This window comes from Salvelinus namaycush, chromosome 29 (genome assembly GCF_016432855.1).
Source record: "Salvelinus namaycush isolate Seneca chromosome 29, SaNama_1.0, whole genome shotgun sequence".
Lineage (NCBI taxonomy): Eukaryota > Metazoa > Chordata > Actinopteri > Salmoniformes > Salmonidae > Salvelinus > Salvelinus namaycush.
The window spans coordinates 11,167,241-11,193,969 of record NC_052335.1 but is presented as its reverse complement, the minus strand read 5'-3'; the positions used below and the strand labels follow the sequence as shown (position 1 = coordinate 11,193,969).

General features: G+C 44.6%; 2 protein-coding genes across 2 annotated transcripts in view; one reads left to right on the top strand and one right to left on the bottom strand.

Moving 5' to 3' along the window:
* The window catches only part of LOC120024048 (V-type proton ATPase subunit D), an 8,525-nt gene extending 7,569 nt beyond the window's left edge, over positions 1-956 (top strand). The window contains exon 9 of the mRNA XM_038968148.1: positions 2-956. Coding sequence (XP_038824076.1) covers positions 2-146 — 145 coding nt within the window. The 3' untranslated portion in view covers positions 147-956. The remainder of the gene's footprint in view (position 1) is intronic.
* LOC120024045 (MAGUK p55 subfamily member 5-A-like) lies at positions 825-26,729 on the bottom strand. Its single transcript, XM_038968144.1, has 14 exons — positions 26,547-26,729; positions 22,739-23,316; positions 20,971-21,182; positions 15,800-15,877; positions 10,071-10,199; positions 9,398-9,559; positions 9,040-9,117; positions 8,742-8,925; positions 8,043-8,111; positions 7,633-7,704; positions 6,963-7,130; positions 5,398-5,600; positions 2,689-2,799; positions 825-2,106 (listed from the first exon to the last, which is right to left on the bottom strand). The coding sequence occupies exons 2-14, from the start codon at positions 23,148-23,150 to the stop codon at positions 1,930-1,932; spliced, it is 2,055 nt and encodes a 684-aa protein (XP_038824072.1). The 5' UTR covers positions 23,151-23,316; positions 26,547-26,729; the 3' UTR covers positions 825-1,929.

Sequence of the window (26,729 nt, the reverse complement as noted above, 5' to 3'; positions counted from 1 at the left end):
GGCTGAAGAAGATCCAGGAGAAAAAGAAGCAGATGAGGGAGAGGACGGAGAAGGAGATCGCCGCCCGTCTGGCCAAGCTGGGCCCCATCGCCGAGCCATCCAACATGATGATGGAGGAAACCGACCAGGACCTGCTGTTTGAGTGACATGCCGTCACCCGTGGCTACTCCGTCACCCACATCCTATTTATTCTGTGCCTCTCCGGCCACGTTGATGTCTTCTTCTTGTGTGCGAAAGAGAAGAATTGTCTGTTTTTTTTTGTGTACACGTTGGTGATGTTTTGTTGTCGTTTACAGTATTGGAGATTAGTGTCCAGATTTAGCACTGTATAGAACTGTCAGAACTTTGCAGCTAACAGCAATCACATCAGTTCACTAGAGTGTCAAACTTGTTGAAGATGAGTTATCTTTTGAATGCTTAAGTAGCAAATAATATATGTACATTGAGTTAAATGACATGGTTTACAAATGTGAACTGTATTGAGCATTCCATCTGATTGGGTTAGGACATAGATGGCTAATGGCAATGCTTCCATCAGAACACTCAGTCAATGCATGCTGTCATTCTGTACAGTTAAAACAGGGTGGTCGTTCTTTCCCCCCCTAAGTGTCTGTGCTGTGGATGCTAATCCCTTCCATTGTCACCACATATCAGTGGGGTTGTATTGACCATAAAATAATGACATTCTGTTTCTGTGCAATTTCATTCTATTTCTATAGTACTGTATTGACCCTTTACAGGAGGATGGCTAACATGTGGGTCCCGTGTGGCTCAGTTGGTCCCCCACGGTGCCCCAATACGACAAATGTACCTGATTAAATAGTATTCATGTAACTTTAATGTCCACCATTTTGAAACAATTCTCATCAGGAATATTCATTATATTGAAGATGGCTTCTTTTGAGTTGTGCTTATAAAGTACCAAAGAAAATAAAAGTTGGTCAGATTAAATGATGCTAAATTGATATGTTGTTTTCACACTTCATGTCCGTAGGTAGACACTAGGTACACTAGACAATGGATACTGAGGTCATCTTTACTGATGATCAATGATTCTTGAGGTCTGTTTTTGATGTACAAGTGCAGCAACTCAAGATAACACAACATAATACTATCATTGATACACAGCAAGTACCTTTACCCATCTTTAGAATACAACGGCTTTCTCTTTGGTTCCTACTTCTAGGAGAAAGTTACATAGTTCCCCAGGAGCAAATTGGTCCTCAATTGAGACAGACAGTTCCAGTCTTGTATACCACATACAAACAAACCATACATTATTAGACTGGGTCTGAGGTAATGGTAAATCACATTTGTTTGCCATTTCATCTAAAAATAGATATTTACAATCATAAATAGCTATTTAGAGTAGAATAAAATGGAAATATGTTTTCTACAGTTTTGTATAAATGTCTTTGCATATGCTACTGGAATCTGGAATGGTGCCGACATTGACAAAAACCCAAAAGAACATTCACAAAGACAAACACAGAAAAAAACACTTATATAATAAAAAGTCCGTCCCTGCAAATGAAGTAAACTCCAACTTTCACAAGATGGCTAGATAAAGGACAAGTTACCCTTTCTGGCAAAAATGAATTGGCCCTCTATTTTGTGTCTGCGAGGCTCCACAATGGTCTAACGGTGGCCTCAATGATCATTGTCCATCCTTCCTTTTAGGGTCGTTCCTCCAGAGCTGTGTTATGGGTCATGTTCATTAGGATACACCGTTGTCAAATGTGTTAAAACATTTTTCTAGGAAAAACTAAAACAAATGGTTCTTATTGGATAAGTCCAGGTATTCCCTTCCTGTTTCAATACGTTTTCTTCCATTTGGTGCCTAATGATCACAACCCAGGCCAAACTCTCCTTCCTGTGGCTCCCTGGAGTTGAACGCTAGGTTGACCCCTCAACCCTGACCTCTTACCCCTAGCACAGCCAGGAGGAGGGCACCCACTGGGGCTCCGTGTCCAGCTTGTTGATGAGCCGCAGGAGCTCGTGGAAGGCCGTGTCTGGCTCGCCGTTAACAATGGCCGCGTCAAACAGGTGGCCGTAGGCCTGCTCCATCTCCCGGGCCTTCTCAATCAGCTCCTTCAGCTCCTCTGGCTAGATGTAGGGACACAGTAGGGAAGGACAGTGGTTATAGATATCCTGGCTAGATGTAGGGACACAGTAGGGAAGTACAGTGGTTATAGATATCCTGGCTAGATGAAGGAAATCACAGTAGGGAAGGACAGGAGTTACAGATATCCTGGATAGATTAAATGATGCTAAATTGATATGTTGTTTTCACACTGTTAATGTCCGTAGGTAGACACTAGGTACACTAGACAGGGATATCCATTCCAAAAGGAAGGGATGATAGGGAGAGAAGAAGGCCATGTCCAGAAACAAAGCCTCTACCTCCTATCGGAAAAGATTGCAAATGTACAAGCAATGTGGCAAAAATTCCACCTAGACCAGTAGATGGCAAGGCAGAACTATTACTATACTAGCAGAGAAGTTGATCAAAACAGTGTTTAAGCATTGTACCAACAAAAGGGAGTATAGTTTCTCACAGGTATATATAATCTATATGATACGTGTGATCATGGTAGTAACACATTCACTGTGGATATGAATTTATCAACGATACTTGCTGATGCTGATAAAGAGTTTTTTTTGTGAGATAAGCAGAGCAGGAAATACCTTTGGGTTTTTGCCATCCTTGGCCAGCAGGGTGCGCAATCGCTCCTGAGAGGGAGGCGCAATGAAGATCACATAGGGCTTGAGGTTGGAGGACCGCAGTACCCGCAGTGACTGACAGAGAACAAATGAAAACAGCAGCAGGAGGAGAGAAGGTTAGAGAAAAGGTAGGTAATAGAGAAGAGAGTAATAACCTGGTTAGTATGCTTTCAAAACCTGCTTATGAAATACCCTCCACAACGGTGGTGGAAACAGTACCCAATTGTCATACTTGAGTAACAGTAAAGAGTAATAAGTAAAGATACCTTAATAGAAAATGACTCAAGTAAAAGTGAAAGTCACCCAGTAAAATACTACTTGAGTAAAAGTCTAAAAGTATTTGGTTTTAAATATACTTAATTATCAAAAGTAAAAGTATAAATCATTTCAAATTCCTTATTTGAAGCAAACCAGATGGCACCATTACATTTTTTATTTATGGACAGCCAGGGGCAAACTCCAACACTCAGACATAATTTACAAATGAAGCATTTGTGGTTAGTGAGTCCGCCAGATCAGAGGCAGTATGGATGACCAGGGATGTTCTCTTGATAAGTATGTGAATTGGACCATTTTCCTGTCCTGTTAAGCATTCAGAATGTAAGTACTTTCGGGTGTCAGGAAAAATGTATGGAGTAAGAAGTACACTAGGTCTTTAGAAATGCAGTGAAGTAAAATTAAAAGTTGTCAAAAATGTAAATAGTAAAGTAAAGTAGATTCCCCAAAACACCACTTAAGTTGTACTTGAAAGTATTTTTTACTTAACTTCTTATGGCTGGGGGCAGTATTGAGTAGCTTGGAGTAAACTGCCTGCTACTCAGGCGCAGAAGCTAAGATATGCATATTATTAGTAGATTTGGATAGAAAACACTGAAGTTTCTAAAACTGTTTGAATGATGTCTGTGAGTATAACAGAAGTCATATGGCAGGCAAAAACCTGAAAAAAAATCCAACCAGGAAGTGGGAAATCTGAGGTTTGTAGGTTTTCAAGTCTTTGCCTATCCAATAGACAGTGTCTATGGGGTCATATTGCACTTCCTAAGGCTTCCACTAGATGTCAAGAGTCTTTAGAACCTTGTTTCAGGCTTCTACTGTGAAGGAGGAGAGAATAAGAGCTGATTGAGTAAGAGGTCTGGCAGAATGCCATGAGCTCAGTCAGGCATGCACCCGTGAGAGGTAGCTGCGTTCCTTTTCCTTTCTAAAGACAAAGGAATTCTCAGTTTGAAACATTATTGAAGATTTATGTTAAAAACATCCTAAAGATTGATTCTATACATCGTTTGACATGTTTCTACAAACTGTAATGGAACTTTTTGACTTTTCGTCTGGCCTGCGCATCGTGAATTTGGATTTGTGAACTAAACGCGTGAACAAAAAGGAGGTATTTGGACATAAATTATGGACTTTATCGAACAAAACAAACATTTATTGTGGAACTGGGATTCCTGGGAGTGCATTCTGATGAAGATCATCAAAGGTAAGTGAATATTTATAATGCTATTTCTGACTTCTGTTGACTCCACAACATGGCTTGTTTTGGTCTCTGAGCGCTGTACTCAGATTATTGCCTGGTGTGCTTTTTCCGTAAAGCTTTTTTGAAATCTGACACAGCGGTTGCATTAAGGAGAAATGTATCTAAAGTTCCATGCATAACACGTATATCTTTTATTAATGTTTATTATGAATATTTCTGTAAATTGATGTGGCTCTCTGCAAAATCACCGGATGTTTTGGAAGCAAAACATTACTGAACAAAACGCAGCAATGTAAACTGAGATTTTTGGATATAAATATGAACTTTATTGAACAAAACATACATGTATTGTGTAACATGAAGTCCTATGAGTGTCATCTGATGAAGATCATCAAAGGTTAGTGATAAATGTTATCTCTATTTCTGCTTTTTGTGACTCCTCTCTTTGGCTGGAAAAATGGCTGTGTTTTTCTGTGACTAAGTGCTGACCTAACATAATCGCATGGTATGCTTTCGTCGTAAAGCCTTTTTGAAATCAGACACTGTGGTGGGATTAACAACACGTTTATCTTTAAAAGGGTGTATAATACTTGTATGTTTGAGGAATTTTAATTATGAGATTTCTGTTGTTTGAATTTGGCGCCCTGCACTTTCACTGGCTGTTGTCATATCGATCCCGTTAACGGGATTTCAGCCGTAAGAAGTTTAAGTACTTTACACTACTGCTCCACAACATATTCTCAACTAGTGGCTAAGAAGAGTCCCACTTTAAACATAACATAACATAGGATAATACAGCCTTAATAAACCCTTTATAAGGCCTGTTTAGATGCTTAAAAATGTCATGCTCTAAAATGTGTGGCACAAGGGCTATGCCACATTTGGCAAAGCACCAGATGTAAGGACCTATCATCCTTTATGTAGAATGACTTGCTTCCACGTGATTGATGAAACATCTACGTAGCGCTAAAGAAGTTATATGTAGTGCTTATGAAGTTCTATGCAGTGCTAAAGAAGTTATATGTAGTGCATATGAAGTTCTATGCAGTGCTAAAGAAGTTATATGTAGTGCTTATGAAGTTCTATGCAGCGCTAAAGAAGTTATATGTAGTGCTTATGAAGTTCTATGTAGCGCTAAAGAAGTTATATGTAGTGCTTATGAAGTTCTATGCAGTGCTTAAAGATCTGTATTTTCCTACCTTAGTGTGCAGGCACAGCAGACCGATCCTGCCTGAGTTGATGACCTGTCGAACCGAGTCACTGCTGGTGCCGTACAGGTTCCTTTCGTACTCCCCAGACTCAATGAACTTCCCCGCTGCCACATCCGCCTCAAACGCCAGCTGGTTTACAAAGTGGTATTCCCTCCCGTTCTTCTCATGTATGCGTGGGTTTCTAGTTGTATCTGAGTGATAATTATTGTGAAATGAGAATTTGGTATTTTAAAATGTACAGTACCAGTCAAAAGTTTGGACACAGCTACTCATTCCAGCGGGGCAAGACTTGAGATGGGTCTAGGCTACACAGTTATTGTGTGATGTTAAGTTAGTGGCCTGTTAGGTATGATTTTCAATGTCTTTTATTGTGTCCATTTTCTATAAAGTGTGTGATTATTCAATGCACTTCAAGTTTGATGGAGTTTGATAGCTTGGAGCATTGACAAATTACCACAGGAATTCAATCAGGTAGGGTAAACGTTACCAATACATACAGCTTAGCTTCTACCAATTTCTCATGTATTATTTTATGTTAACTGTTTATTATAATAGACTAGACATAAACTAATTTATACAGTACCAGTCAAAAGTTTGGACACACCTACTCATTCAAGGGTTTTTCTTTATTTTTACTATTTTCTACATTGTAGAATAATAGTGAAGTCATCAAAACTACGAAATAACACATATGGAATCATGTTGTAACCAAAAAAGAGTTTTATATGTTTAGATTCTTCAAAGTAGCCACCCTTTGCCTTGATGACAGCTTTGCACACTCTTGGCATTCTCTCAACCAGAGTTCCCACATATGCTGAGCACTTGTTGGCTGCTTTTTCTTCACTCTGCGGTCCAACTCATCCCAAACCATCTCAATTGGGTTGAGGTCGGGTGATTGTGGAGGCCAGGTCATCTAATGCAGCACTCCATCACTCTCCTTCTTGGTCAAATAGCCCTTCCACAGCCTGGAGGTTTGTGTCTAGTCTATTATAATAAACAGTTTAACATAAAATAATACATGAGAAATTGGTAGAAGCTAAACTGTATGTATTGGTAACGTTTAACATTTACATTTAAGTCATTTAGCAGACGCTCTTATCCAGAGCGACTTACATTTTTACCTTTATTTAACTAGGCAAGTCAGTTAAGAACAAATTCTTATTTTTCAATGACGGCCTAGGAACAGTGGGTTAACTGCCTTGTTCAGGGGCAGAACGACAGATTTGTACCTTGTCAGCTCGGGGATTTGAACTTGCAACCTTTCGGTTACTAGCCCAACGCTCTAACCATTAGGCTACCCTGCCGTTTAACCTACCTGATTGAATTCCTGTGGTAATTTGTCAATGCTCCAATCTATCAAACTCCATCAAACTTGATTTAAAGTGCATTGAATAATCACAACACTATAGAAAATGGACACAATAAAATATATTGAAAATCATACCTAACAGGCCACTAACTTAACATCACACAATAACTGTGTAGCCTAGACCCATCTCAAGTCTTGCCCCGCCCTCTATTCCCCAATCCCCTCCTCTCATTGGTCTACTTACGTGGCACGGCGCCGGCGAACCTGTCCGGCTCGATGGACAGCAGCCTTTGCCGCAGCTCGTCCTGCCCGCTGTTGGGTGGACCAATCAGAGCGATAGGTCGCTTGCGATTGGCCGGCTGGTGGTAGAGTGCCATCTCCTCATAGGTCAGGATTTCATCGGCGTAGTAGTCTGGGCAGGACAGAGGTAGGTAGAGAGGTGGGGGTGTACTGGAGGTGAAATGTTGTCATAGAAATGTTACTCTATCAGATAGGTATATCTGTTCGACATGACATATTTCTATCTGAATATTGAGCTGAGGGTAAATGTTGCCGATAGAAATGTAATGGATAGAGCAGGCATGATTCCTGGGTACATGTCACACCAACAGCAAGTCTGGCTCAGGAACCAGCAGGCTTATCAAGTTTTAGAATGTACATAGGGACATTGACAGAGAGAGGCCAAATCCCAAATCAACTCCTATGCCTATGTAGTATGTCTATGACCTATGCCTCCTCTATTTTGTGAATATCCGAGAGGACTTGACAGGTGTAAGCGCCACCTTGTCCTCTGATAGGCTAGGTGGAAGTTTCACCATATTGCTCATACCTATCAAATCTCCACAAATGCATAGGGGTCTCGGGGTCGATTTGGGATTGGACCAAAAAGAGCTGGGAAAAAGAACTAGCCTTACCAACGTTCCTATTGGGGTTGTATATGGTTTTCTTCCTCTGCTTCTTGTTCTTCTTTGCACACCAAAGCTTCCCTGGAGAAAATTAGATGTGGAATGTTATCAAAGGCTGATTTGGAGCCTATCAAATCAAATCACTTACCTACAAGCCCTTAACTAACAATGCAGCTTATCAGATCATAATGACAGCGATCATATGCCCATGTTGAGTGTGTGTGTGTGTGTGTGTGTGTGTGTGTGTGTGTGTGTGTGTGTGTGTGTGTGTGTGTGTGTGTGTGTGTGTGTGTGTGTGTGTGTGTGTGTGTGTGTGTGTGTGTGTGTGTGTGTGTGTGTGTGTGTGTGTGTGTGTGTGTTAAGACGCTTGTGATGGCGGCCGGAGTGTGTAACTGTGCAGGGAGTATATAAACCCTTACCTGGGCTGTCAGGATTCCTGTCCACAATGGTTTTCTTCATAGCTTCTCTCTGCTGCTGGAAGCTCTTCCCTGGGAGAGGGAGAAGGGAGACAGAAACATTTACTTGGGGGAAAAAAGTGTATTTCAATGAAAGTGTTGATGTAGCCTAACTCTGCACTATGACTAACCCATAGACTGTCATAGTTTATAGTTCTCCAAGGAGGAGGTTGATAAGCCTCATATCAGGGACAAGTCCTTCCAGGGACTGGTTGTCTTCATCCCTGTCCCTGTAGACCTGCCACCAGCTGGGGTCAGGGTAGGGGTTATGGTTGGGGTTAGGGTGGTAAGGGTGGTTAGGGTTGGGGTTAGGGTGGTTAAGGTTAGTGTTGGGGTTAGGGTGGTAAGGTTAGTGTTGGGGTTAGGGTGGTAAGGGTGGTTAGGGTTGGGGTTAGGGTGGTTAAGGTTAGTGTTGGGGTGGTTAGGGTTGGGGTTAGGGTGGTTAAGGTTAGTTTTGGGGTTAGGGTTGGGGTTAGGGTGGTTAGGGTTGGTGTTAGGGCGGTTAAGGTTAGTTTTGGGGTTAGGGTTAGGGTTGGGGTGGTTAAGGTTAGTTTTGGGGTTGGGGTTAGGGTGGTAAGGGTGGTTAGGGTTGGGGTTAGGGTGGTTAAGGTTAGTTTTGGGGTTAGGGTTAGGGTTGGGGTTAGGGTGGTTAGGGTTGTGTACCTGGTACTAGCCCGGCTAGGGGCTGGTTGTCCTCATCCCCGTCCCTGTAGGCCTGCCACCAGCTGGGGTCATCCTGGCTGATGATGTGGAGGATGTCTCCCTTTTGGAAGGACAGGCCCAGCTCCCTGCACGGCACGTACGGGTCATCAGACGGGTCGTAGTTAAAGTAAGCCCTCACGTGCATCTGAAGACATGGGTGACATCATCATCTCTCCAAAGAGTTTATTAACTGATTAGAATTGAATAATTGAACACACATTCTGTGCACACACGTACACACTCTGAAAGAAAACCTTACCACAGTCTGCCTGTGTGAGGGTGTTTTGTTCTGAGAACTGGGGATAAGGAGGAAGGTCAGAGTACCATGCATCTCCACCTGAGGAGAGAGGAGAACACGGTAACACACAGTGAGTAGAATCTACATGGAATCAGCTTGATTGAAATGAAGTAATAATCACACAATATAGTCTCGAGGGACCAGACCTCAACACATATTCTGGTTCAAGAATGGCTTGAGGTAAGATGGGAGCGGCCTATGTAAAATGTTATATCCATTAGATCTGACGGCATTAATGTGCCACTGACACCAGTCAATTGAAATATGACAGATGTGATATCCAGTGTGAGCGTTCCTGACTTGTTAACCCGTTCCTCACCAGAAGGTCGTGGACCTCGTTGACGTTCTTCCCGCGGACAGGCACGCCGTTGATCTCCAGGATCTCATCTCCCTCAGCCAGGAGACCGCTCCGCTCGGCTGTCCCGCCCTTTACCACACGACTCACCACCACGCTGTCCATCTCGTTACGAACCGTGGCGCCCTGGGCAATAACCAGTCAGACATGCTTATCAGTGCAAACCACCTACACGTACTTGACACAAAGACACAAAGATCCACCACAAAGACAAGTCTGCATCGGGGACATACAATACAATACATGACATGCTTTATTGGTCTACAGAAATTGATATTGATATACAGTATATATATATACAGTAGATATATATATATATTTTGCTGTCACAGTACACAACCTGACACAAAACACACATCAAAGGCTGGGAGTAGCACAGGCAGCACACGGGCACCCCTGGAACAATTAGGGTGCCTTGATCAAGTGCACAACAACAGCATGTACTGTAGTATATAGGATATTGAAGCCGGTAACGCTCCAGCTGCTGGCTCACTCCTTGCAGACTTCCTCCCAGTCAGCTCGGGGATTCAGCAACCGGTAACCGGTCATTTGTGAGGGATAGCAATTAGAATGTCTTGGAGTATCAGAAGAGATGGGTGTGTGTGTGAGTGGGGGTGGGGGTGGGGGAGTGGCTCACCAGAGGAATGTCGCTGGCCTTCTCCAGCCGCACCAGTTTGACGGTCTCACCCAGGTACTGAATCAATCTCTCTTCTGGGTCCGGCTCCAACTCCTGCTCCGCCACACTGTCATGGGCCTGCATCAGAGCCTGGGATGGACACAACACACACAGGCACATGGATGAGAAGGAGTGTGTGTGCCATGAGAACTGGGAAGTGTGTGTATGCGAATTTGTTTGAATTAGATTGTTGTAGTAATGACTAAGGTGAATTGGAGCTTCTTGATCTTGAGCCACACGCATATCCTTTCATATTCACCAGTTATTGTAAAAGATCAAGGGGGAAACTTAAACTCTGCTCCCATCCCATGCTTAAACATGCACCTGTTACCCAAAGCCCACCCTGTGTCTCTCTCTCTCCCTTCTTCCCTCCTTAACACAAGCCGTCAGCAGTCTCCACCTCTAAGCCAACAAGAATACAAAGATTACTCCCCCACTTCATTTAAGGTGACAGGCGCTCCGTACTCAATTAATAACCGTCGAGCCAAATTAGTGTCTCTATCCTGCAGCAGAGAGACTTGAGGAGCCAGAGAGGAGGGCTGGCTAAGCTTCCAGCGTACACACAATCCGTCTTAATCTGCCTTGCATTTAGGAGGCAGGATTCCCCTCCATCAATCATCAAAACACCTCGATCTCGGCATTCCCCGGAAGGAAGGAAGACGGCAGGGAGAGGAGGAAGGAAAAAGGGGAAGAGGGAGAGAGGGAGGCAGTTTTGTGTTGTTCCTAGCGGTTACCTCTGTGAATTGACGTCTGTGCCCAGTGGGAGTTCCCTCCCCGTTTCATTCCATTTGCTTCAGTTTAAGAAATGTATTGCAACAGAGTCGGCAGAATTAGTAAACTTCCGACCCCAGTCGGAAGTTTACATAGACTTAGGTTGGAGTCATTAAAACTCGTTTTTCAACCACTACACACATTTCTTGTTAACAAACTCTAGTTTTGGCAAGTCGGTTAGGACATCTACTTTGTGCATGACACAAGTAATTTTTCCAATAATTGTTTACAGACAGATTATTTCACTCATAATTCACTGTATCACAATTCCAGTGGGTCAGAAGTTTACATACACTAAGTTGACTGTGCCTTTAAACAGCTTGGAAAATTCCAGAAAATTATGTCATGGCTTTAGAAGCTTCTGTTAGGCTAATTGACATCATTTGAGTCAATTGGAGGTGTACCTGTGGATGTATTTCAAGGCCTACCTTCAAACTCAGTGCTTCTTTGCTTGACATCATGGGAAAACCAAAAGAAATCAGCCAAGACCTCAGAAAATAAATTATAGACCTCCACAAGTCTGGTTCATCCTTGGGAGCAATTTCCAAACGCCTGAAGGTACCACGTTCATCTGTACAAACAATAGTACGCAAGTATAAACAACATGGGACCACGCAGCCATCATACCGCTCAGTAAGGAGACGGGTTCTGTCTCCCAGAGATGAATGTACTTTGGTGCGAAAAGTGCAAATCAATCCCAGAACAGCAAAGGACCTTGTGAAGATGCTGGAGGAAACAGGTACAAAAGTATCTATATCCACAGTAAAACGAGTTCTATATCGACATAACCTGAAAGGCCGCTCAGCAAGGAAGAAGCCACTGCTCTAAAACCGCCATAAAAAAAGCCAGACTACGGTTTGCAACTGCACATGGTGACAAAGATTGTACTTTTTGGAGAAATGTCCTCTGGTCTGATGAAACAAAAATAGAACTGTTTGGCCATAATGACCATCGTTATGTTTAGAGGGAAAATGCTTGCAAGCCGAAGAACACCATCCCAACCGTGAAGCACGGGAGTGGCAGCATCATGTTGTGGGGGTGCTTTGCTGCAGGAGGGACTGGTGCACTTCACAAAATAGATGGCAACATGAGAAAGGAAAATTTTGTTGATACATTGAAGCAACATCCCAAGACATCAGTCAGGAAGTTAAAGCTTGGTCGCAGATGGGTCTTCCAAATGGACAATGACTCCAAGCATCCTTCCAAAGTTGTGGCAAAATGGCTTAAGGACAACAAAGTCAAGCTATTGGAGTGACCATCACAAAGCCCTGACCTCAATGACATAGAACATTTGTGGGCAGAACTAAAAAAGCGTGTGCGAGCAAGGAGGCCTACAAACCTGACTCAGTTACACCAGCTCTGTCAGGAGGAATGGGCCAAAATTCACCCAACTTATTGTGGGAAGCTTGTGGAAGGCTACCGAAACATTTGACCCAAGTTAAACAATTTAAAGGCATTGCTACCAAATACTAATTGAGTGTATGTAAACTTCTGACCCACTGGGAATGTGATGAAAGAAATAAAAGCTGAAATAAATAATTCTCTCTACTATTATTCTGACATTTCACATTCTTAAAATAAAGTGGTGATCCTAACTGACCTAAGACAGGGAATGTTTACTAGGATTAAATGTCAGGAATTGTGAAAAAGTGAGTTTAATTGTATTTGGCTAAGGTGTATGTAAACTTCCGACTTCAACTGTATATATAAAACACAGCAAAATCCTTTTTGACCACACTGGGCCTTTAAAGTCTTTAGGCAGTCAATTAGAGGGCTGCCACACCCTCGTTAAGGGAACACTGTTCAATTGGAGCTTGTTAATTAAGGCACCCGCATACGAGGTTCGGTTTTCGAATGGCGTGAGATTGTAAGCTTGACATCAAAAGGTGAAGCAGGAGGAAGATGACGAAGGCGGGGATTTTTTGTTTGAAACTGATGGCACGTTGAGCGAAGATGAGCGTGAGAAGGAATGGATTACAGTGGCTAACGAGAATGGAAATAAGAGAAGTAAAGTAGTCGTGGAATCTAGTAAATCTAAGTCTTGTTCTGACTCTTTTGTTGCTGTTGTTGGAGTGAGGGTTTTGGACCAATGGCGTTATCTGGGAGATGGTAGGGTAGGTTATGGTAGGTTATGGTTATGGTAGGGTAGGCATAAACTGCGGACAACAAACACAATTGCATTTTATAGATGGCAATTTGAATGCACTAAAATACCGTGACGAGATCCTGATGCCCATTGTGAGGCCCATTTTTTTTAAAGGTATATGTGACCAACAGATGCATATCTGTATTCCCAGTAATGTGAACTCCATAGATTAAGGCCTCATTTATTTATTTCAGTTGACTGATTTCCTCATATGAACTGTAACTCAGTAAAATCAATGAAATGATTGCATGTTGAGTTTATATTTCTGTTCAGTATAGATTCCACGGTTGGTGCACGCCCGTGTTATTTTGTTCTTTGAAGAAGAGTCTCTCCCTTCGCATGTACGCTTTTAACCAATCAGCATTCAGGATTAGACCCACCGGTTGTATAAAACATTAAGGTCACCTGCTCTTTCCATGACATAGACTGACCAGGTGAATCCAGGTGAAAGCCAGGTGATCCCTTATTGATGTCACTTCAATCAGTGTAGATGAAGGTGAGCAGACAGGTTAAATAATGATTTTAAAGCCTTGAGACAATTAAGACATGGATTGTGTATGTGTGCCATTCAGAGGGTGAATGGGCAAGACAAAATATTTAAATGCATTTGAACAGGGCATGGTAGTAGGTGTCAGGTGCACCGGTTCGTGTCAAGAACTGCAACGCGGCTGGGTTTTTCACGTTCAACAGTTTCCCGTCTGTATCAAGAATGGTCCACCACCCAAAGGACATACAGCCAACTTGACACAACTGTGGGAAGCATTGGAGTCAACATGGGCCAGCATTCGACACCTTGTAGTGTCCATGCCCCAGCGAATTGAGGCTGTTCTGAAGGCAAAAGGAGGGGGGGCTTAATGTTTTGTACAGTGTATTTTGGGTTAAGTGAGATACCATGTAAGAGCCAGGCTGTCCAGTTACTCGCCGAGCAGGCTGTAAATGTTACTCGCCGACAGTATCCTGACATGTCGCATGATAAAAAGGTGGACTTTGTATCATTTATTGCATTGGTTATAAACAAAGTGGAAATAGAAGGAAATAGGCATCGTTGTGAGGGATTTTACAGCACAGGCATTACAAGGAATTCTGTGGACGAATGTTCCGTCCTAACAGACCCCTGCGGCTGTATAGGGATGTGATTTGGACTATATCTGAAGGGTGGGGAATGGGTTTTTTCGATTTATTTTGTTTTTGAATTGTATATGATGTTGGGCTTTTCCCATTTCTCGCAATGGGGTGGCCTCCCGTACAGTAGGTGGCGGCATGCACCTTTAACGTTTGTTTGCAGACCGCCATAATACCAGAGAACAAGAAGAAAAAGAAGGTTTGGTTTGCTCCTAGCAGAACTTGGCTAGGCGAAGCGAACGTATGTGCCTCGCACACTCCCTTAAAAGACATTCGCTTGAAAAGCTAGAAAAAAGCAGCAATGTTGCTGTTTGTCCCTCTTGATACGCTGTAGCAACAACAACAGCCACTTCCTCAAAATAGTCTGAATAAATCTAAGATAAATCAAGGCATTTGTAATACATTTGTACATTTTTGCAGAGGAGGGTTAGTCACGCAATTTAACATCTAACTAGTCTCTCGTTGAATGACAACAAACACTTTATTGAAGAATCCTGTCCATAGTTCCCACTGCCACTAGGGGTAGTACTGTTCACTGACAAAGGGGCGTCAGTGAACAGGCACTGACAAAGGGGCGTAGACTACGGCTACCGAACTTTGACGTGCCCCAAGAAAACATTTAGTGTGCGCGAACAGACAAACAAACGCTGCCGAACACCGAAACGAACAAAACGTCACAAAATGTAGTCCTAATATATACGCAAACTGTTTTGACTGGGAAGCATGCGACAGGCTTTAGAGAGCACATCTCAGCGGTGCCAACACCAGGCTGACACGTAGCCCTGGGGTCAATCATGTAAACGTCAGCGGTAAGCCATCTATATTGAGTGACCTCTCTGTACCTGTGTGGCACGCATATGGGCATGCCATTGAGTTGGACACTGACCAGCAAAGAAGCTTGGGTCAAGTGTCAAAGGGCAACTCTTAGGCTACTTCGTAGATCTAAGGATTTGTCGATGACATGCTCGGCTATAAACCTAAAGAGATTTCAGTGTCCGAGATGCATACACTGTAAGTATCATCCTAATTGTATGTATCATGTTAACCTTCCAAATTCCAAAACCCACGATGCCCTGTAATATCACCTATACAATGGCCTTTTCTCATTTGGGAAAAAGTCCGTTCTCCACCCTCTCTCCTCTGTCCTCTCTCATCTGTGACCTGAAAACCGTGCCAATTTGTTAGTAGGCAAATAGAAGTGTCCTCCCCTACCCGATAGCCACCTTTCATCGAGGATAGTCATGTGCACCTTTAGTCAAGACACAGAGTAAAGTTCAAGGCCCTTATAGGGCCAAGCCACTTAAAACCCACTAAGTGACTTTCCTAAGCCCCTCTGAGGCTGAAGTCAGGATTGGATACAGTCGGACACATGAGGATGACTCAGGGTCTCGCATAGACGTACAGTATATGGAATCTATGGACAAGGTATATGGAGCATATTCACAGATATCTGAGTGACAAATTGGAAATTGGGGTTTTATCCATAGTACGTCTCAGGTGGCCAGCTCAGGAACACTGACAGATTGTGGGGGACATGGACACCCCGCAAACCAAATAATGTTTTCTAGATGTTATTAGAGGTTATTCTGATGTTTTCTAATTGTTGTTTGAAGGTTACAGGTTATGTTCTGGTGCGTCTCAGGTCTCTTACCTGGAAGTGGGGGGTGGTGAGTAGGTTCCTGAGCTCTACACCTTCCTCCTGGTGACTGGACTGTAGGATGCATTGCACCTTGAAAAAGATAGGGGGGAGAGTAGGGAGAGATCAGGAGGGAAGGAGGGGGGAGAGTAGGGAGAGATCAGGAGGGAAGGAAGGGGGGAGAGTAGGGTGAGATCAGGAGGGAAGGAAGGGGGGAGAGTAGGGTGAGATCAGGAGGGAAGGAGGGGGGAGAGTAGGGAGAGATCAGGAGGGAAGGAGGGGGGAGAGTAGGGAGAGATCAGGAGGGAAGGAAGGGGGAGAGAGAACGGGGAGAGGGAAGAGGATGGAAAGAGAGAGAGAGGGGAGGGAATGACAGAAAGAGGGGGAGAGAGTCGGAGAGAGGAGGTGAAGGGATGGTAAGGAAAAGAGAGAGAGCAAGAGAAGGGGTCAGGTTATCGTGAGCTGTATAAGTACCACTAAGTAAGCAGGGTTGGTCAACCCGGAATCGTCATACAGTTCAAAGTGTGCATGAGTTAATAACATCACCAGCCAGGAACCAGTAGGGACATGGCCATCTTGAATACTCCTTGAGACTCTACGTGTGATTTAACATCGCAGTTGAATCATACAACTTCCTGAACACAAGTCATGGGTTGAAGAATCACCCCGTCCTCAATATAGCCAAGGCTTTAGTCATTACTCAGAAACGACTTCTTAGTATATTATTGTTAAAACCACTGATGGTTCATCCTGCTATGCTTGTCATCGTGTAGTGCATGCGTTATGACTGAGGGCTCATGATATCAGAGGTATTTTGTCCTCATATGAAGGCCATAACAGTAAATATGTTTGCCTCATAATTGATGTAGTCTCAGTCTGCAAATAATTTGTTCTTACGTGAAGGTCATGTCATACGCCATTCTGCTGTTTAACATAATCGATTGGATTCCTCCACACAGACACACACGCACACGCACACACACACACACGCACACACAGAGAGAGAGTTGGCAGCTCTCCAATGAGTCACAGTGGGGTTTCACATTCCAGACAGGGAAGTCACACTACTATAACAGTCTCCATTCCAAATGGCACCCTATCCCCTAGTATACTACCTTTGACTAGGGCCCATAGGGCCCATAGGGCTCTGGTCAAAAGTTGTGCACTATATAGGGGATAGGTTGTCACTTGAGACGGACACTTATTCTGCTCACTGGCTGTTGCGTTGGAAAATAAAGACACTGAATGAAGCTCTCAACATGTGAGGTCCAATAGAAGCATGAGAAGTTGGTTGTGCTGTCATCACGTTGGTGTTTCTATAGCATGTCTTTAACAACTCCATAGCACCCACAACTATCAACATCCACAAACTACTTCATCATAAAAAAAACTGCACATTTCAAAATGAGAATCCCAATCCTCTCTTTCTCTCCACCCTTGTATCCTCCCTCCTCCCCCTCTACTCCGTCTCCCTAAATCCGGGTCCCTGGCTCTAGCTTAGCTCATCCATTCAACTAATCAAAGGTGTCGGTAACGAGGTGACGCACTTTCCCCTCTCCCCCTCCTCTCCCAGCCCTCCTCTCCTCCATCCCTCCAGCCCTCCTCTCCTCCATCCCTCCATTCCTCCTCTCCCAGCCGTCCTCTCCTCCTCCCTCCAGCCCTCCTCTCCTCCATCCCTCCATTCCTCCTCTCCCAGCCGTCCTCTCCTCCTCCCTCCAGCCCTCCTCTCCTCCCTCCCTCAAGCGCTCCTCTCCTCCCTCCCTCAAGCCCTCCTCTCCTCGCTCCCTCCAGCCCTCCTCTCCTCGCTCCCTCCAGCCCTCCTCTCCTCCCTCCCTCCAGCCCTCCCTCCAGCCCTACTCTCCACCCTCCTCTCCCAGCCCTCCTCTCCTCCCTCCCTCCAGCCCTCCTCTCCTCCCTCCCTCCAGCCCTCCTCTCCTCCCTCCCTCCAGCCCTCCTCTCCTCGCTCCCTCCAGCCCCCCTCTCCTCCCTCCCTCCAGCACTCCTCTCCTCCCTCCCTCCAGCCCTCCTCTCCTCGCTCCCTCCAGCCCTTGCCCCTCTAGCCTGTAAGCCGCTGGAGTTTCTTTTTCTGGCCACGGCAGTTCAGATCCCCAGCCACTTCCTGCCAGGCCCAGGGGCAGCAGGGAGATTACCTCGCCCTGAAGGCCAATCAGGAAGTCCCACGGTAACAGCCACTTAGTTTAGACACAGTTCACCGGCTCAAACTATTACCACATTGCTAAGTATCTCCTGGCGCAAATGTATACATCTATTTACTGTACGCACAGAGATGGTGTGTGTGTGTGAGAGAGATCATCATCGCACTGATCGAGGCCCTCAACTGTAGCTTACGACCTCTTTCTTAATGTCACACAGTTCTCTTCAAACTAACCCTACCAGCCTAAAGCAGTCTCTTTGTCAGTTATCCTATTGCTTTTTAACATTTATTTCACCTTTATTTAACCAGGTAGGCTAGTTGAGAACAAGTTCTCATTTACAACTGCGACCTGGCCAAGAATAAAGCAAAGCAGTTCGACAAATACAACAACACAGAGTTACACATGGAATAAACAAACATACAGTCAATAATACAGTAGAAAAAGTCTATATACAGTGTGTGCAAATGAGGTAAGATAAGGGAGTTAAGGCAATAAATAGGCCATGGTGGCGAAGTAATTACAATATAGCAATTAAACACTGGAGTGATAGATGTGCAGAAGATGAATGTGCAAGTAGAGATACTGGGGTGCAAAGGAGCAAGATAAATAAATACAGTATGGGGATGAGGTAGTTGGATGGGCTATTTACAGATGGGCTATGTACAGGTGCAGTGATCTGTGAGCTGCTCTGACAGCTGGTGCTTAAAGCTAGTGAGGGAGATATGAATCTCCAGCTTCAGTGATTTTTGCAGTTTGTTCCAGTCATTGGCAGCAGAGAACTGGAAGTAAAGGCGGCCAAAGGAGGAATTGGCTTTGGGGGTGACTAGTGCTGGAGCTCGTGCTACGGGTGGGTGCTGCTATGGTGACCAGTGAGCTGAGATAAGGCGGGGCTTTGACTAGCAGAGACTTGTAGATGACCTGGAGCCAGTGGGTTTGGCGACAAGTATGAAGCGAGGGCCAGCCAACGAGAGTGTACAGGTCGCAATGGTGGGTAGTATATGGGGCTTTGGTGACAAAATGGGTGGCACTGTGATAGACTGCATCCAATTTGTTGAGTAGAGTGTTGGAGGCTATTTTGTAAATGACATCGCCGAAGTCGAGGATCGGTAGGATGGTCAGTTTTACGAGGGTATGTTTGGCAGCATGAGTGAAGATGCTTTGTTGCGAAATAGGAACCCGATTCTAGATTTAATTTTGGATTGGAGATGCTTAATGTGAGTCTGGAAGGAGAGTTTACAGTCTAACCATACACCTAGGTATTTGTAATTGTCCACATATTCTAAGTCAGAACCGTCCGACTAGTGATGCTGGATGGGTGGGCAGGTGCGGGCAGCGATCGGTTGAAGAGCATGCATTTAGTTTTACTTGCATTTAAGAGCAGTTGGAGGCAACGGAAGGAGAGTTGTATGGCATTGAAGCTCGTCTGGAGGTTAGTTAACACAGTGTCCAAAGAAGGGGCAGAAGTATACAGAATGGTGTCGTCTGCGTAGAGGTGGATTAGAAAATCACCAGCAGCAAGAGCGACATCATTGATGTATACAGAGAAGAGAGTCGGCCCGAGAATTGAACCCTGTGGCACCCCCATAGAGACTGACAGATGTCCAGACATCAGGCCCTCCGATTTGCCACACTGAATTCTATCAGAGAAGTAGTTGGTGAACCAGGCGAGGCAGTCATTTGAGAAACCCAAGCTATTGAGTCTGCCGATAGGAATGTGGTGATTGACAGAGTCGAAAGCCTTGGCCAGGTCGATGAATACGGCTGCACAGTAATGTCTCTTATCGATGGCGGTTATAATATCGTTTAGGACCTTGAGCGGGGCTGAGCGTGAGCGTGATTGTAACTGTTTGACAGCCAGCTTTCCTATAGAAATCAAGACCTGGGTCCAAATAGTATTTGTTTTCATTCAAACTCTTAAGTGTGTTATTGAGCCTGCCGCGGAGTGCCAAATGGGAGAAGTTTGCTTTTGGGACTATTCCATTGATTCCAATGCGCCAGGCAAGCTCCATCAAGCGCAGCTGAAAGATTTGGAAGAAAAGTTAACTATTCGAACGCTGATCAATATTGACCAGCGTGTGTTAAATTCCATCATGTCATATTAGTTCTTGACATCAATCCCGAGAACTTGTATATTGTGGGAGGATCCCATCAAATATATTACAGTGTAGCTAGATCAACTCCTTCTCTCAAGACTGCTGCATGACTGGCTATATGACAGACTGCGTGGATTTATAAACCCAGTGAATGATGTTATTGCATGGAATGTGTGGGAAGGTCCAGTGGAGCCATACACCCGTCTTCAGATAGCTCAGGGTGCATGTCCACATCTGAGTTCATGTTGCACCTGTCATCTTGGCACAGTGAGTAGCACCACTCCCAGCAGGGAAATGTCGTGAGGTGTTCAATGGTGACGTCACGGAGGCAAGAAACGACAAGTGAGAGGTGGAATTCAGGATTGTGGCTAGATAGAATAAAGCTATGGTCCAGAAGTCGCATGTTCGAGTTGCGTCGGGGACAACTGTAGCGTTTAAGCTAACCCTAACCTTAACCGAACTATCCTAACCTGCGACATTATCTTAACCTGCTGCGTTAGTTCTCCTTACCTGCTACTTAAAGTCACTTCAGTCTGTAGCTGCACTCCATCCAGCCAAAACCCTAATCCAGTTCCAACACACTAAGGCCAGTGCCAAGGATATATTCGTCCCTGGCCCCATTTACCCTCCTTTCTTTAAGTTTCTCTGTCACCATCCTCTCATCCTTATCTCCTTCCATCCACCTCTCTCCACTTCTCTTCCCTACCTTGCTGTACCGTTCTTCCTTTCCATATTCTTATCTCCATCTGTTCATCCCCAAAATCCTCTTCTCCCTTCTCCCAACACTTCTCCACCTTCTGCCTAACACCATCCCTTCGTTCTCCTCTTATCTCCCCCCTACCTCTTGACCGATACATTGGTGAAAAAAAGATCCATTCAATTTCTAGATCCATCAAGATCACTAGTCTGCTGTAGTTTATTTTCTACTTCACTCTACCTCCTGATAAAGGCTGCGGGCCTGGGCGGTGAGGGGCAAGGCCGGGCTGCCACGCGGCTGCATCTGCTGGGCCACGGCGCTGTGGATGGCGAAGGCGCTCTGGAAGTCCTCCTTGTGCAGCAGGCCCAGCACCAGAGCCACGTCGGCCTGCGACTGGGCATCCACCAGGCAGCTCTGCACCCGCCGCAGGGCCTCCAGCAGCTCCTCCAGCTCTGGGGAGGGGAGAGGGAGGGGGAGAGACAAAGAGGTTGGTTAGGTTCAATTGCCTAATTTCCAGGAACACTCGATCTCCATGCGAGCCCTTGCTTACTAGTGCCATAGAGAGAGGCTTAAAACCGAGAGACTCAACATACATTTACTTCCTGTAACGCCCGTGACCCTAAAGATTCAGACCACCGTCAATGGGAAGGTTTTTTTTCTGAAGGTAATCGCATGTCTCTGTTTCAAACCTCTCTGGCGCTAGAAGGCACTGGCTTGCATGGAGACAGTGTGGTTATGTGAAAACCATGCTACTAATTGGATATTGTCATGCCAAAGTCGGTTTAGGTGCCAAACCCTGCTTGGGTTGCGCAACCGTGAGATTCTGCACTTCCCAGACAGGATTTGGCATGTGCATCAAGTTTGGCATGAGGGTACCACCTACACATAGCAACTCTGAGGAGCACAGAGACACAGCACCAGGGGAAAGGGAGGGTAAAACCTTTCTTACACAGCCCAATCTATTGTTATGAACCAGAAGCTGGTCTGTTTAAGTGACCAGGTGTATTGATTACTGATTACGACCTGATTAATGTTATCAAGATAGTGATCTCATCAGGGGGTATACCTGAGATAAGAAGAAGCAGGGAGGGTGCACAGTATGTACGTGTGTGTGTGTGTGTGGGCCATTTGGTAACTTGATGTAGTCATTGAGTGCTAGGAATATGGGACCAAATGCTCAACTTTTTACTACTTTAATACACATATAAGTGAATGTGTCTGAATTACTTATGACACCTTCAAACGGGGGACTAGATACATAAAGTGCTTTCATTTCTAAACGGTAAAACATATGTATGAAAATACTCTCTAATAAAAGTACATTCTGTACTGTCACCTCATATTATTATTTTTTTAAATCTCAAATCCAAAATGCTGGCGTGCAAAGCCAAATAAAACATTTTAGCTTCACTGTCCAAATAAGTAGGGGAGTGTATGCCCATGTTGAGTGTGTGTGTGTGTGTTTTGAAAGGGCTGTGCAGATATAAGATTATATTTTATTAATGGCCTATATATTTTAGGCACTTGAGGCAGACTTGAGTTTTATGCTCACAAGAGTCTGCTAAAACTGGTCAGCAGCAACAACATTTTCTACAGCCTACTGTCTCCTCTAAATCTAGCCAACTGACACAAAAGCTAATACTCTGAAACAAAAATGTATTTAAATTAACTCGTTTTCACGTCACAAATCATATTAAGATCGCCTCTGCAGGAATGAGAACACCTCCGACAAAAAACCGGAGTGTTTTAACTCCAAATGAATCCAGAGGTGAGGGGGAGTGAGTGACTTTAATGTGACTAAATGGAGAGAGCCTCTGCATTGACATTCACTTCTGATCCCCCATTCTCCACCAATACCCCTCGCTCAGCCCCCTCCCTAAAACACTGACTCTTTGTTTCACAGAATTGTCACGAAAGTTCCCAACTCTCCTATTCTTCTTCTCACAGAGCTACCCCTCGCCTCCACCTCCCCCACTTCCTCCCTTCAGTCCCACATGACCCTACTCACCCACAACCGTGTCCCTGCCAAGCGGGGGGCTCCCATCCTTGGTCTCCTTGCCCGCCTTAGGCGCTTCGAACGTAGGGTTGTCAATACCCATCTTGGCTGGGTTCTGGGCAAGCTTCTTGAGCCTGAGCGAGGCGTTGAGATCGATCTCATGCTTCCCTTTGTTGGCGTCCTCCTCCCTCTTCCTCCTCAGCTCTTCCTGGTACCGCTGGATCCTCTCCATCTGGGCGCTGCACCGGGAACCCTGCACAACGCTGCTCCCAGTCCCCACCACCTTGTCCCCAGGGGGGCAGTCCACAGCCCTCTCCCTCTGCTGCAGCTTGGCTCCACTCCCAGGACCCTCTGTGCCACTCACAGGCCCCATTGGGTCCTCTATTACATATCCGGGTCCTCCGTTCATGTGGGAGGTGATCATCCCAGCTCCGGGAGTCTGACCCTGGCCTGGCCCTGGCCTACACCCGTGTGTGATGATAGCTCAATGTCCACTATGAAGGCCTGAGGCTAGGACTCCTCACTGCAGCAGGGGCCATAGCACTTCAGTTGGGAACGGCTCTTATCTGTCTTCAGTGGGGCAGCAGGTCCTGAAACAGATAATCAGGATAGAGCAGCAAGGTTACCACTGTTTTAGTCTTGTGAGCCATATGCGACAATAATAGCCAACCTGGTTGCTTCACCCTGATCTTTGTTAATCACCTACCTTACTACAAGAACCACCATTTTCTCCTTCCTCCTCCCAGGTTTCCAATCACAGGAAGAGCTAATCTTACTCCTAACATGGCAACCTCCCTGGCCTGCCCTCACTTTGCCTGCTGCAATCCCTTGAGTCCAGCAGGTTCATCCACCCTTGTCTGTCACTCTGTCCCCACCTGTCCTAGCCTGAGTATCTCTCCTTCTGAGTATCTATTCTTCGTTTAATACCCGCTTAGCACTTAACTCTTTGCTCTCCGGGTCCTTCAGGCTGATCTTATCCATCTACAGCCATAAAAGGGATACAAAATGAGACAATAAGTATAGGATATTGCACTCAACCAGTACTGTTCTACTACGGGTATACAACCAACCTGATCTGCTATTGCTGCTGTGGATTACAATCTATTTTAAGGATGTTACCCAGTATTAATCTGGATTAGCCAACTATATGATTGTATGACTATTAGATGTTCACTCTCTTGGGAAATAGACAACTGAACTTCAAGTTCTTTTTACAGGGCCAAATGTGAGTATTTTTTTCTTCAGAAAGAGATGAGAATGGATGAGGAGAAAGCGCTTTGTGTGTGAGGGACGGAAGTACAGTATTTCAGGATGTAGTAGAATGGAGAAGCAGAAAGCTAGGACCATTACTCAGGTAGTGTTTGGGGCACTTCACTATAAAAATCAGCTGGCTCTCAAAATGTCCACCCAGTCAAGACCCAGTTAGACCTGATGCTGTGGGAAACTGGAGAAAACCTCATGAAAATGACGCAAACAATGTAATTGTCTCGAACTAACATGACAAAAAGGAAACCCAGTGAAAGGGAATAACAGGAAATAACAAGAGCACGTCATCAATGTAATAACGAAAGATTATCTTGGACATTTTCTCTGCATTTTCTTGGACAGAAACCTGGGAGGATCCTGTCAGAGATACAGCCACCCACAACACGTCCCACATGGTAAACCTCCCTATCCCCTTCACCAGCTAATCATGTCTGGCAGGTCTACTCTCATTTAGCCCCGTTTAGAGCGCGGTGAGGCTGACAAACAGTACAGACAGTCACAGTCAGCCACCAAGGCCATCTGTTCCTCTGTTCCTCTCCTGTGGGGTTGGTTAAGCCTTGGGAAAAGGGATCTGCTAGTTTACTATACTCCTCCAGGCTTCATCTCTGTCAGCAGCGTGAGACTGAGGAGAGATCTGGTTTACTACACTCCTCCAGGCTTCATCTCTGTCAGCAGCGTGAGACTGAGGAGAGATCTGGTTTACTACACTCCTCCAGGCTTCATCTCTGTCAGCAGCGTGAGACTGAGGAGAGATCTGGCTTACTATACTCCTCCAGGCTTCCTCTCTGTCAGCATCATGAGACTGAGGAGAGATCTGGGAGCTGGCATTGGTTCTGATGAGATGACTGTATGTAAATTCAACTATGAATGTACACACACACACTTTGTAGGGGTAACTTTGTCCAAATTTAGGCCTAAGTAGGATTATCTTCACTTGTATAACTTAGAAGTGTATAAAATCAATTCACTAGCTGTAAGCTTTACAGTAGACAGTAGGGCTCAAGGGTCATCTAGCTTTAACTACACTAGATCATAGCTAATTGATTCATTGAGGAGGACATTGATAAGAGGTGCCCCTCTGGGTAAACAGGTACAAATTGGTGGCTAATTAAATACTGTTCCTTACAGCTGGTGGCTAGACTACTTGTCAGAGTGACTGCTTGTGTATCAAAATGGCACCCTTTTCCCTATATAGTGAACTACCTTTGACCAGCATTATGGACTCTGCTCAAAAGCAGTGCACAAATAGGGAATAGGGTGCCATTTGGGATGCAGCACTGTCTATAGCCCTATTTATCCCTGGTGCTAACATGGGTCCGTTGTCCTGATCTTGTCCACATTCTGATTGTGGCCAGATTTCCAGAAATGTGTCTACACATGGTGTTAAAATGTGTCTGTTATCCATCCACTGTGTCTGCATTGTGACCAGATTTCCTGGTCCCTTCCTGTATGCCAATTATTTCACAGCTATTCTTTCTAAATAATATTTATTTATTTATGTATTGTAAGACATAATGGTGCTTGCTACCTGTCAGTGATTTTAGAGGGCGGAATAATGATGATTTAGCACTGTTTAGTCCTGTGTTTATACCTGTGTTCTAACATGCAGCCTTTGTCCTGATCTTGTCCACATTTTGATTGTGCCCACATTTTTGACAAGTGTAGAAGATTAAAAGATGCTTTGTGATCAGATCTTAAAAGTGTAAACAGACAAGATCAGGATGAAGTACACATGCTAACAGCAGGTATAAACAGGGTTTTTTGTCCAGATCTGTCTACACTTGTAAGATATCCAGACTTCCTCTGGAGGTGGGCAGGAGGATCTGATCATAATCAGATCACAATGTGTGTTTTGATTGTCTAAACCGGTCTAAAAATGTGGGCTTCTGTTCACAGGACTATGCCCGGGAGTCTATTGTACAACTCTGTTTTAAATGTATTTTAAATGTCAGGTGGACTCATAAGTCAAAAGGGTTCCAAAATAGGAAAGGTTTTTACATTTGGTCTGGACAATGTAGATCTGTACAAATGTATAGAAGCAGGACAGGGCAGCCATGCTTGCTTAAAAGTAAGTTATTGTTAGACCTACTTAGATTAGGTAGCTTAGAGGTTTGTTTCACTGCTGGCAACAGCAAAACCTATTAAATGTCTAGTAGTGGGGCTAATACTGGGAGCACGCAGTTATTGTTTCATAATGGCACTACATAGCTGTTACATAGTAACACCGTTAATGCAACAATTATAGCATTACATTTGGAGTGCCGATCTGGCATGTACAGTTTTAATTGTGATAAACAGCCACTTAAATCGTGAAATACAGCAACATTTTATACAAGTTAAATTGATGCATTTGTAGGCTTCTTGTTTGTGATTTTCTTTACTGAATAGTTGGAATACCGTTGGGTGGCCAACATTCCACACCATACAGTCATTGCATTCTACACGCACACTCAAGAGTGCGCTGATCCTGTTGGTGAAGTTGGTATTCAATGAATGTTTCTAGAGTAGTCAATCGATCGGACTCAACTCTCACTACACAGAGAAATCTACTCACCGCTTCCAAGTCTTTACAGAAGAAGTAATCCCGTAATCCCTTAACATGCGATGGTTCTGAAATGTCGGTTCTATTGCGTACATAACATTTCCAAGATGCGTAGCTTTAACGTCTTTATTCTTCGGCCTGGTCTCTCATGATCGTTCTTAGCGGGTCTGTGGCGAGTTGGGTCAGCTCACATCA